The 11731-nt window shown below is 48.0% G+C and overlaps 2 protein-coding genes across 2 annotated transcripts; one reads left to right on the plus strand and one right to left on the minus strand.

Annotated features, from left to right (window-relative positions):
- Nucleotides 1-1017: 1017 nt before the first annotated feature.
- E1B28_000071 (uncharacterized protein) lies at nt 1018-5942 on the minus strand. Its single transcript, XM_043145868.1, has 25 exons — nt 5337-5942; nt 5166-5279; nt 5104-5112; nt 4976-5046; nt 4836-4911; nt 4725-4780; nt 4653-4663; nt 4504-4596; nt 4394-4441; nt 4317-4336; nt 4139-4259; nt 3923-4080; nt 3798-3871; nt 3547-3739; nt 3438-3464; nt 3329-3384; nt 3180-3255; nt 3022-3125; nt 2907-2966; nt 2793-2846; nt 2476-2736; nt 2325-2415; nt 1882-2261; nt 1621-1816; nt 1018-1562 (listed from the first exon to the last, which is right to left on the minus strand). The coding sequence occupies exons 1-25, from the start codon at nt 5484-5486 to the stop codon at nt 1371-1373; spliced, it is 2691 nt and encodes an 896-aa protein (XP_043014567.1). The 5' UTR covers nt 5487-5942; the 3' UTR covers nt 1018-1370.
- A 678-nt stretch (nt 5943-6620) lies between these two features.
- Nucleotides 6621-9681, plus strand: E1B28_000072 (uncharacterized protein). Its single transcript, XM_043145869.1, has 5 exons — nt 6621-6767; nt 6835-7090; nt 7151-8189; nt 8240-8397; nt 8458-9681. The coding sequence occupies exons 1-5, from the start codon at nt 6694-6696 to the stop codon at nt 9538-9540; spliced, it is 2610 nt and encodes an 869-aa protein (XP_043014568.1). The 5' UTR covers nt 6621-6693; the 3' UTR covers nt 9541-9681.
- Nucleotides 9682-11731: the final 2050 nt, after the last annotated feature.

Below are 11731 nucleotides of genomic sequence, written 5' to 3' on the forward strand. Positions count from 1 at the left end.
GAGATCCTGCAATGGGTGCCCAATATCGCCTTCATCGAACTGCGAGGCCTCTACCTAGTACCGTGCTCTAGGACCAGATCACCACTTTTGACAGTATGAAAGCTCGTCTGTTACGCTTCCCTTCTCAAGCAAACCACAAGATGCAACCAGATACAACCAGATGGAAGAGAACTCACCCTTCAGGCTTCGTCTCGGTACTGTCTCTATACTTCAAATTCTAAGAACCCGGTTTCAAGCCGAGCCGAAGAAATGGGGGCCAGGCGTCAAGCGGTATGTATTAGGTGTCAAGAATGGCGGCTTTTAGGTCCAAGTGACGTACTCGTTCAGAAAAATAAACTTGTTTTCTGGGTCTAGAGCGTGTCGTTCAGTGACTCGCGGATAGTGGTGTGTTTAGTTTTCAATCTTCTACGCCAAGTGGGTAAGGCTAAAAACCTCGAAGTTACGATGTGCAGTAGGTAACCGCATCGCATCACGATAAACCTCAAACCTCGAATGCAAAAGATTGAACCATAGACTGAACTGGGTAGACATACCGGTCGTTTTCCGTCTATCAGCATTCGGTTCGTGAATGGGTCGTATTATCCATAAAGCAGGCCCCTCTAACCGGGTTTTCCCATAGCTAGAAGACAGTGGTAAACGCAGTGAATTAGAGATGACCCAAGCAGAGAACTTGAGAGAAGCGCCTCCTCTGGACCCGTCGAAGACATCACCAACTTAACGCGCGCGCCGCATACCGCCGGCTTCTACCGTCCCTTCCGCGAATCATGATTTCCTGCCTTTCGCTACCCTCTCCATATCCGAAGGTGCTATCCGCGTTAGGAACGTCGAGATTAACGAAGACGACGCGGAAAGACAGGATTCAAAGGACGGTCGGACGAGCTATCCGTCGAGGAAATGGGTAGAGGATGCTATGGATCAATCTGATTCTGATTCTCAGTCACCATCGACGTACGCAGATGGGCGGGCGTTGTCGCCGACTGATAACTCTCCTCTTTTCATAGATTCAGAACGATCACTGGAGTTACTCCGACAGTCCTTCTAGATCTTTCAAGCAAAGCCGAGTCAGAAGACAAATATAAATTCACTGGGTTGACTAATTCTGGGTCTCGATTTGACTGAGTCGTATATCCAAGATATCAATGGTCCATGCATCAACTAACTGCTTAAATGATAAATAGGTACGAGGGAGCGTTGATGGGCGTGAAAAGAGAAAAGAGTGAATATGCTCGGTCTGAGTGAGTGTTGAAAGTAGCGAGCTGTAATGGGATGAAGGGAAGAGAGGAACAAGAGAAGAAGGTGATCAGTCTCGCTCCTGGTGGACCCTCGATGCCGACCCCATGCTTCGAGTACAGATGTCAAAAGAAATCACTTCAACTTGGAACAGACACGCCCACTACAACCGGACTCAACCATGTCTCGTAATCGAGCTCATTCGAAGGGTCTCCGGTAACTTTCAGAGCGCTGAGAAGGATCTTATATGCGCCATTAGGAACAGTCGTCCCATTGGCGAATATTGGTTCAGTGATATTGAACTGATTGAAAGGATTTAATCCTCCTTCCTCCTGTGTAATCAACATTGTCAGTTCTAGACTCAAAGGTGGATATGAAGGATAGACCTACGAGGGTGTTACGAGGGAGATAGGGAAATTCAAACAGGCGGCCGGAAATGGGCACGTCCGTAAAGATTCCTCCAGGTTCACGTTTGTTGGGGTTCGTGAAGGCAGGCCCAAAGGAACCACGCTTGTTGAGGGTTATGTTTATCTCAGTGTTGCTTTGGACTAAATCAATTATAAGGAGAGGCGTTCCGAAGTTAAGTCTGGAAGATAGATGCCATTAAATTTAGATATGGGCTAGCAAAAAGAAACGACCAGGAAGACATACCGTGCAAGAAGTGACGGAAAGTCACCGTCTTGGAACGTATAATTCGTTGGTACTTCCTGAGGGTCGCCGGTGGCATTGAGAATGACAGGCAGTGTCACTCCAAAAACTACATCAGTGTTATCGATAACTTGTCTGTCTTTGAGAGAACCTCCGGCTCCCAGATACGACACATGAAGCGGAGGTTCTCCGTCGTCGCCCGACTCAATTCGGATAAATCCAGAGTAAACAGGTAAGGTGTTGGAGTCCTCTTTCAATGGTGCAAAGGTAGCCGTAATGGTCTTGCGTTCGCCGGGTTGCAACGTAAATGTCGTTTCACTGAGGGTAAGATCGGCATAGTCGTTCGAAAGAGGCAGGGGTCCGACGGCGGTAAAGTTTGTTCCCTGAAGGCAAGGTTAAGTAGTTGAAATACTTCTCACTTGCGAGGTTCCGACAAAACCACGTACTTCAGTCACAGTGGCAACTGTCCCAGCGGGTTCGTGGGAAAGCTTGTATGTCTTCGATGAAGGAGCGCTATTGAGGACTGTGAAGTTGTGTCTGACGTATAAGGTAGTTATAATCCGAGGTAATCCTCAAACAAGGGATAATCCAACTTACACTGGCTGGAAATTTTCCGTGTCGTTCAGGAGGAGTTCACCGGGCGATACGAGTGTTGTAGCATACGCTGCGTTGAACGCATTGACGAGCCCTGCCCCTTGCTGGGCGAGCGTTTGCAGCGGGGCGCCCTCTGTGTAGTTCGAAGGAACGCTGGCAGCAGTCGTTTGAAGGAGGGTTCGCATGTTACGGGAAACCTCGTCTGATTGCCCATTCACTTCGAGCAGCAAGGCGACAACCCCTGCAACATAGGGAGTCGACATACTATATCGAGGTTCAATACCGTTGAGGTTGGACTAGCGGCAATGAGTAAGGCGCACCTTGTCCCGGATCTGATACCATATGAACCCAAGGCTGTGGGCAGGGTTGAAAGGCTGCAAGAAGGATACGAGGTAAGCCATATTCGTCCTATCTCACAGAACTATCCTACGAACATATTGCCCCCAGGTGCAGCAACCGATGGTTTGAAGTCCATTTCATTTGTGGGACCATAGCTAAAGTGAAAACATTTCACTCAAAGGGAAGTTAGAATCGAAAATGACGACGAACTTCGAGAATAAGGAAACCAGTCCTCCTGCTGGATCACGGAACTGTTCCAGGTCTTCATCGAAGGATAACATAATCGGCACGCCGTCAACGAATTGCTTGACAAGCTGTTGACTGGATGAATGGCCACATCCGACGTCGGAGGAGAATGAAGCACTCACGAACTCTCCGTCTTCTGCACGAATTAATGCGGCTTGGAACTCCCCAACCTCGATTCCCAGGAGGCCCGGTTCGTTGCTGAAGGATTCAATATTCAAGGATCAGCATGCCGGGTCACATGGACTCGTCAGAGGTAACAAACAGCACGTACTTGTAAAACAGAGTCAAGTTTCCTCTCTTGGCCCCAATATTCCTTAACTTTTGTTCCTATTGATGAGGTCAGCGATGCATAGAATGGCAAACCGAAGCAGATCCTTTACAAAAGTACATGAACCTCTGCGTGCAACCTATATATCATAGCACATTTTAAAATCAATCAGTCCTTGAGCGGTGGCTGGCGCTGAGCGCTGAGGCAACAAAGACACTGACCACCACATATTGCGACAGGTCAGGAATGGAGTCCGGAAGTGGATCGCATGCATCATCAGCCACCGTGGTATCATTTGAAAGAGCAAAAATAGGGAACGGTGTTGGTACCGAGGTCAATGGGAACACCGCATCGTATGGTATCGGAGCGTGGTCTACGCCGTGGACCCTTGCGGTTACTACGGGAAAGACCGAGCTGAAGGAACGAACGAGCTTTAGTGGACATACGGAAGGGTCAGGATAAGTCTTCTTACTTGTCCACGCTGGCCACGGAAATGACACTCTTGCCGCCTGCAGGAAACTCGGCGAACCAAGCGCCCGTCTTCCCCTTGAAATAACAATGAGAACGTCAGCCTTTAACAAGGAGTATGCCGCGCACCTCATTTCCAGCTGCTGCTGTGACCGCCACTCCAGAGTCTGCGATGTTGCTTGCAACGAGTGCAGATGGTGACTGTGACCAGCCGCTGGGGCCGCCAAGTGATAGTGTGATGACGTTATTCCCATCCTCCGCTGCTCTCAACAAAGCCTCGATGACCACTGAAAGACATACGTTTCATCAGATATAGTCAAAGTCAGAGTTCTCTGCCTGACTCACCTTCGTCTTCAACGCCACCCTCACACCCTAAGACGCGGTAAGCCGAGAGTGAAGCCGAATATGCTACACCGGTTACATTGAAGGGATTTTCAGGTCCGCCGGGGTCGGCACCGATTATTCCCTACGAGTCAAAATCAACCACAAAAACGACGATGGACTTGAAGAACTAAACCCTTACCGCGACGTGAGTGCCATGTCCTGCATGATTATAATCAGAATCACAAGACGTGTTTACAAAGAGACTGTTGTACGAACCATTGCATTGATCCATGGGATCCGAGTCTGGTACAGGTTCATTGGCACCTAAAACGATTTCGGATGTTAAAAAAACGTCAATCCTCCATTACGGCATGACAAAAAAGTACCGGTGTAATCGTCTCCGACAAAATCGAATCCTCCCACAACCTTGAAGTTGGGTCCAATGCCACCTCCCAGAGCAGGATGTTTATAATCAACACCTACGAAAAAAATGCTCAAGTTGGTTTTCGTGCGGAGGAATGCTATGAATGCCAACCTGTGTCGATCCTATTTGAATTTTTAAACCCATTAGAGTGAAGCCAAACTCGGATGCCTGAGGTAAACGTACATCCCGATCTTGATTCCTTTGCCAGTAATGCCTTGAGCATGAAGCTTGTTCACGCCCTGAAGGAAATATTATCATTCCGAAGTCCTCGAAACACCATAGTACTGAACTCACAGTAAGCGTATGACTCGATTGTGAGTCGGTTGGAAAATTCGGGTCCTTTGCGCTCGAGACGACACGAGCAGGGACACTATGTTCAGTGGTATGTGAGACTCGACTCTGGCATTGACGTTGACGTTGAAGGAGACACTCACCGAGGGGGAGGGAACCTGCGGGCTTGATGTACCGCTTTCACGCCAGGAAGATTTTTCAATTCGAAAACATCCTAGTATTTTAGATAGGTTTCAGCATGAGGAGAGCGAAGACAATATGTATATCTCACAGTATAATCCTAAAAGAATATGTCAGTTCTTCGATGCTGTTATCGCAGAGACTAAGATGTACCTCTACTTGTAACGAAACCCCTTTGAAAACCGGATGATTATACTCCTTCCTGACAACGTGCCTCACATCCTGCGACTCGAGAGCCTGGCGAAATTCTTGGTGTGGGGTAGAGTCCTGAAGTTGAAAGAGCTGGAGTTAACCCTCGCTTTCATACCCCAAACAACAACGTACACGCTTAAAACCACTTGCATCTTGGTTGAATTCAACAACATATCGATTCGGGATCGGCCCGGAAGAATAAGGGGCATGCGAGTTGATGGAAAGAGCCTGAGCATCAGCAGAGAGATATAGGAGGGCAAAAAACAAGTGCGAAAAACCCATGGCAGGGGGGTTGGTTAGAGAACACAACTATTCGACTCGCACCTTAAAGTATAACGGTCGCTAGTATATGGCGGCTTCCTCGGTTCTCATTCAATGGTTCAGTTCGGGTAGTAGGCCGCACATTCCGAGAGCGCCGAGCAAGACGATGGGGCACAAGCAGAGTTCTTTTCAGAACCGTTTGCGAGTAAAATGTTTCTCCCGGAAGTTTAGCACTCAATTTTCAGTGCTCAGGCTACCTATAAGTACATCAGTGCAGGGGCTGATACCGCAGCGGTTTTTGCAGTCATACTAAACTTGAAGCTTGAATATTGAATATTGAATGCTCACCGAACCTGGGTACGTGTGTAGGGAAGAATACTGTGGGACCACTGGCACAGACAATTGATTCATCCATCATGACTCGGAATTCGCGGTCTACGAGGATCTTGAGTGGACGAAGAAGATACAGTACAAAGTAGGACAAGTACTTGTTACTAAGTGACGGTAGTAAGGCTGTACAGAATCTAAACTCCGCCGGGCTTCGGTTTCGGTGTCATCGGTCGCCCTCATACAACCACTGTAAGTTCTTGATAAGTTCGTTACTTTTCGGTCATCTCTTTCCCAGACGTTTGTATTGAGGGCGGAATGGTCAAGCTTTCCAAGTGTTTCTGAGAAAGTACAATCGGTGATATCGGAGCTCAGATTAAAATGTTCGCCGTGGGCTTGTTGTTGCTCACTTCGAATCTCAGTCTGTAACGTAGCCTTTTGTCTTTCTCGAGGCTCAAATTTGCTGCGGGGAGAGACAGTAAGAGGGCTCAAGCGCTCAATATTCATTTCCCGGAGCTGGTCACGGTCAAGGCGACTCAAACCGCGCGGAACGGCCCTCCTATTAAGTCAACTAGTACATGAACACTTCATTATAATCATTAATTAGTGCGCAGAACAGTTATGGATCTCTCATTCCTAGTCAGAGGGCCATTATGTATATCTACAATGAACTTGCCGCATTAAGAAAAGGATTCTCTTATTATGTGTAGTTTCGGGACGAAACCTGGCCAGTGGTTTTGATCATATTTTCCACATATGGTATTTACCGCCTGGGAATATAGCCACATTCACGTTGCGGTCACGTTACGGTCGCGTCCTCCTTTGTTTCCTTCTTTCACCATCTGCCACCGTCAATTGTTCCACAAGCCCTATAAATCTCCCTTCTCTTTACTCTATCAAGATGCAAGCTTTAGAATATGAATTCCCGAAAGGTTGCAACGATTCCTTATGCGCGTCGGGAAAAGACTCCTCCAAGTCAGCCTGTTGACCCTCCTCCTCTTTGTTCTCAAGCTGACACACCTATCCGACGCCCCGATGGTAGCCTAACCATTGATATGAAGCTACCCGAGCCTAACAAAGTCATGAGACGTATCGGATCTTCGATGGACTGCAAATGGTCTGGTCCAGTCTCCCCACAACAATTCCTAGACAAGTTTCTCAACATTGCGGTACCCAAAACGAAGCCAAACTTCACTCTTCAGCGCAAGAAGGCTCTTAAGGCTGCTGTTACAGGATCTTCGGACCTTCAAAAAGGTTTTAAGACTGGTCATCACGAACGTTTCTCGTACAGTCCACTGGTGAGTCTGCATACCACTGTAACGGAACCATGCATTCCCTTACTTTGAACAACTCTTCAGATTGACCAACTAAAAGTATATTGCCCCATGCTGAAGCTCGAGAAGACCGCCGATAACCCAGAAACCATACTCTGGAACAACCGCAAACTCACCATCAAGCCTGACATCACAGCGTACAACTCGTCCGATTCCCCGACGGATGGGCACAAGACAGATTTAAGTCGAGCTGAAGTTCTTTTTGAGCTGAAGTCCAAAAATGGTGTTGATTCCTTCGCAAAAATCGATACTGGGAGACCAAACAGCACCGAAGCTGACAACACGCTCGATCAGATATCCACCTATGCCGGTGCCGTCTTCGCCAGGCAGTTTCGGACGCATCTTTTCTCAGTCTTTATCTTCGGCGAACATGTTAGGTTGATTCGTTGGGATAGAGGAGGTGCCACATTCAGCGACAAGTTCCACCTTTGGGAAAATCCCTTCCTTTTGGATTTTCTTTGGCGGTACAACTACGCTGATGCTGAGACACGCGGTCGTGATCCATCTGTGATTCCTCTCGATGTGACGGACCCAGTTGGAAATAGACGGGCCACAAGGGCGAGGGATATCTTGGGAATGAAGGAAGGGGAGAAGGTGTACAAGTTCACGGTCGATGATGAGGCAACGCAGGAAAAGCGCGCTTTCTACGGCGGGAAGGTCGTTACAGAAGCACCGCCGGTCTCTACTGGACGCTCTACTCGTGGTTTTCTTGTCACCACCTTGGATGCGTTGGACTTGATTGGTTCCGTTACAGACTGGTCAAGTCATATCCATTACATGAAGGAAACCTGGCGGGTTATGGTTGATGCGTTGGAGCCTGAATGGAAGATCTATCAGCGACTCAAAGATGCCAATGTTCCGCATGTGCCAACGATCCTCGCTTCGGGTGATGCTGCGGGCGACTGGCAGGCAACGGTTACAGGAACGGTCGTACCGAAGAACCATGGGCTCGATATCCGGAGACATCACCATTGCTTTATCGTCATGAAGGAAGTTGGGCTCCCCTTAACCGATTTCAAGGTTCATAAGGAGCTGGTGGGTGCTATGCGTGACGCGTTGAAAGGTAAGCGCATTCTGATTCATTGTCTTCTATCACTGACTAACTGTTTGCAGCCCATCAAGGAGCCTACGAACGGGCAAACGTACTCCATCGCGACATTAGCGTCGGCAACATCCTGATCTATGATCAAGGAGGCCTCCTTATCGATTGGGAATTCAGCAAAGTTGTCAACCCTCGTATTTCCAACACGCCACGCCTGGACGAGCGAACAGTGAGTTATCTTTGCGACTAAAACACGAAAACGGTTACTCAAGGCTTAAAAATCGGACAGGGAACATGGCAGTTTATCTCCGCTCGCATTCTGTTATTGGCGGGACAGGACATATTGCATACTCTTACCGACGATCTCGAGTCTTTCTTCCACGTGCTGTGCTGGGTGGCAGTACAATACGTTCAACACGAGCTATCCGACAGCGAGGTCGTTGATTTATTGTGGATGGTATACGATCATGCAATACAATCAAACGGCAAGGATACTGGCGGGCAAAACAAGAAAGAGGCTATGACTGGGAAGAAATTTTCCAAAGTCGTCCAGTTCCAGTCAGGTCCATTGGCGCGGTTGGTGAAGAAAATTGAGGCCGCTTTTGCTTCCTGGTACAACGATACCGACAATCACACAGCCAATCCGCTAACATGGACATCGGAAGACGTTGCTTTGCATTTGAAGAAAGAAGGCGTTCCGGAGGACGTGGTGGCCAATTTTCGCGTGGGAAACATCACAGGACCAAGGCTTCTTGAGTTGGATGATCGCAGTCTCCTCGACACCGTCGCAGTCACAAAGAACATCAACCGCCGAGATATCCTTGACATTATCGAATGCCTGGAGGAAGAGAACGCCGAATCCAACACTAGGACCACGGTAGCTCAACTCAAGAATCATGGTTGGATGATAGACATGTTTGACGTCGCTTTCGACTTACTGAAGGACAAGTCAAGCGAGGCCCAACGTGCCGTTAGTCGCAACCTCTGGGATGCTGTGAGGGCAGCTCGCACTCCTGAGGCCCGGGAAGGGAAAAAGACGACGCGGACGGAGTACGTGGAGAATGAATCCTCAAAAAAATCAGCGAATAAAGCCGATCAAGAAGCTGTTGACGACGCTGATGCACCTCCCAAAAAGAAGCCAAGAACAGCCGCAAGTTGCTCAAATACGGCTTGTGGAGGCGGGTCGAATACTCGAACAAATGTTACGGGTGGTCGACAAGATGTGCCCAGGAAGCGTTCGAGGTCTGGCGGACGCCTAGAACAGTCACGTCCCTCTTCGAACCGATCGGTAAACAGTTTACGTCGCAGTGCGCGCCTGCGAGAAAGGTCGCAGAACGGAAGTCTGTCGCGGCGAGGATCTCGTAGTAGTTGATATTACACCCCACTACTAAGTTTCTGTCCATATCCATATCTATCTTCGACTGTCTCTGCTTTTACCCATGCCTTGTATATTACTAAATAGAGCTAAATACCTATGTACTAGACTCTCGTTCTCGTGTATTTATACTGATAGCATCTCATTAGAATGTAGCAATAGCATACGTGTACAAATTTTCCGGTTCTACTTAGATGTTCGTGCTCGAGTCTGCACGCTCGAAAACACCGGATATAGCTTCAACCCCACCAACTTGACCCTATGGTCTGAAATATAGCCGACTCTGGATTTACACAGAGGATACATATCTAAGAAAGGGAAGGGGCGGCGAATTAGAGTAAGTTGATTATTTAGTTGAGGATTCTGAGATGTTTCATGGAACCATGGTAATGGGTTGGGAATAGGCGACGCGAGCCATCTGCCCGACGGCGCACAACACTGAGCCTTGAAACATCTAAAGTCGAAGCCTTCCAGCCGGAGCCTTCAGCAAAAGGGCTTAAACTGTGTACAACTGCGAGGACGAATCTTGTCGCCTTGCTATTCGTCATGACGCACGTTCCACAGATTGATTTATTCATACCGCAAAACGGAAATGCTATAGGTTTCCGCTACTCAGTCAATGGCCCATTTCTCTATCGTCTGTCTTGAAATCCGTTACGGGGACTACAATTATCCACCTCCGGCCTCTGCAGTTTGTGCATCACGGTCGGTACACCAGGTCTGAAGTCAAACAAACCGGAAGTGACAATTGGTCGATCAGGCCTCAGGCTGGTCACTCGTAAGATTTACTGAAAGACATTCATCATCCTCATTGAACGCGTCAATAATGGCTCGATCGAATTCCCAACTAGATGGTAATTTTGAGAGGTAGCGCCAGAGGACGTCAATATCTTGGAGAAATTCGACACTCGACAGAAGTGTCTTAACACCGAATTGATGGAATATTACTGCGAAGTTTGCCTTGGATCCAGGAAGTCCGCGAATCAGGACCCCTTGTTTTGGATCTACCCACAATTCGGATTTTGAGTACCCTAGGTTTGTCTGTGCATCCCGTTCATCAACATCAAGCACATGGACGATCCATATATGCTATCAGACTCACTGCTGATTCAGAGAGACATGCTTGCACCAACATATTGCTTTGAAACTTCCCGCAAATGTGGGCAATAGGTACGAGCTCTACGGTTCATATAAAAACATCAGTTAGCAAAGAGCAGAAAACAGCACGAGGATACATACCGCTGTGGAATACTAACAAAGGTACACTGCACGATCGGTTTAGACCGAAGAGTTGAATGTGCCTCACACCTCTAATAAAGGTGTTTTATCCATGGCCAGATTCCCACTCGAGCCTATATCAAAACCTACATAGCTCCTGAAAACCGCCTAAAATCTCTATCTAGTACCTGACTTCCGCTTAGTTCGGGGTTCAATGGGAAGTAAGGCCAGGGTGGGACGAACCGTTTTTGCGTCTCGTCCCCGATACGACGCCACTGCGAACCCTCGTCAACCTTGTATTTCGGCGTGACAAATCCCTACTTCAGTTGTGATTACCTGTCGTTTCCACAACCGCCGAATAAAATGTGATGCAAAGTCTTGATGGATGTCTCGAAACCTGTACACATCCCGTCATAGTACTACGTTTATCAATGGAGACAGTCTTACTGAGATTCAAACCACAGACCTCATCATATATCGTACGCATCCACTTGTTCGGTTTAACGAATCGGTTGTAGTATCTCGTATTTATCTGGTCTCCTTGGATGTTACTGAATGCGGCTGTGTGAATTGGTACCCTTCGCGCGACGTTGAGAACATCCGCCATGAGTAATGTCTAGGAATGATGCAATGAGGGAGGGAAGAAAAAGATGAGGGGATGGGGATGGCCAACATCAGCAACTTACCCAATTTAGTGGTGAGCTTTCTCGGCTTTTAAGGGCTTTTCGGGGCTTTTCAGCCGGTTTGACCAGCTCGCAAGTTCAGCAGTCCACCAGCTTGTCTGTACATCGCAGCTATACTCCATAAAATAGATTTAAAACAACTTGTCTAAAGTCTAAAATATGTTATTTGCTCACCAAGGACCCCCAGCAGCGGAGGTTATCTCAAAAATGTATGTTGACCAGAAAATCTTGGCGGACGGACCCGAGCAAAATGGAGCTGGTCGGGAATCAGACATGACTGGTGGCTG

Source organism: Marasmius oreades, chromosome 1 (assembly GCF_018924745.1).
Source record: "Marasmius oreades isolate 03SP1 chromosome 1, whole genome shotgun sequence".
In the NCBI taxonomy this organism is placed as follows: Eukaryota; Fungi; Basidiomycota; class Agaricomycetes; order Agaricales; family Marasmiaceae; genus Marasmius; species Marasmius oreades.

Coding starts and splice junctions, on each gene's coding strand:
- E1B28_000071 (XM_043145868.1), bottom strand. CDS start 5,486: ATGGGTTTTTCGCACTTGTTTTTTGCCCTCCTATATCTCTCTGCTGAT. Junction 4,081..4,138: donor GGGTGGCGTTGAAGACGAAG/GTGAGTCAGGCA, acceptor TATGTCTTTCAG/TGGTCATCGAGGCTTTGTTG. Junction 3,465..3,546: donor ACCTGTCGCAATATGTGGTG/GTCAGTGTCTTT, acceptor TATGATATATAG/GTTGCACGCAGAGGTTCATG.
- E1B28_000072 (XM_043145869.1), top strand. CDS start 6,694: ATGCAAGCTTTAGAATATGAATTCCCGAAAGGTTGCAACGATTCCTTA. Junction 7,091..7,150: donor GTTTCTCGTACAGTCCACTG/GTGAGTCTGCAT, acceptor ACAACTCTTCAG/ATTGACCAACTAAAAGTATA. Junction 8,398..8,457: donor CACGCCTGGACGAGCGAACA/GTGAGTTATCTT, acceptor AAAATCGGACAG/GGAACATGGCAGTTTATCTC.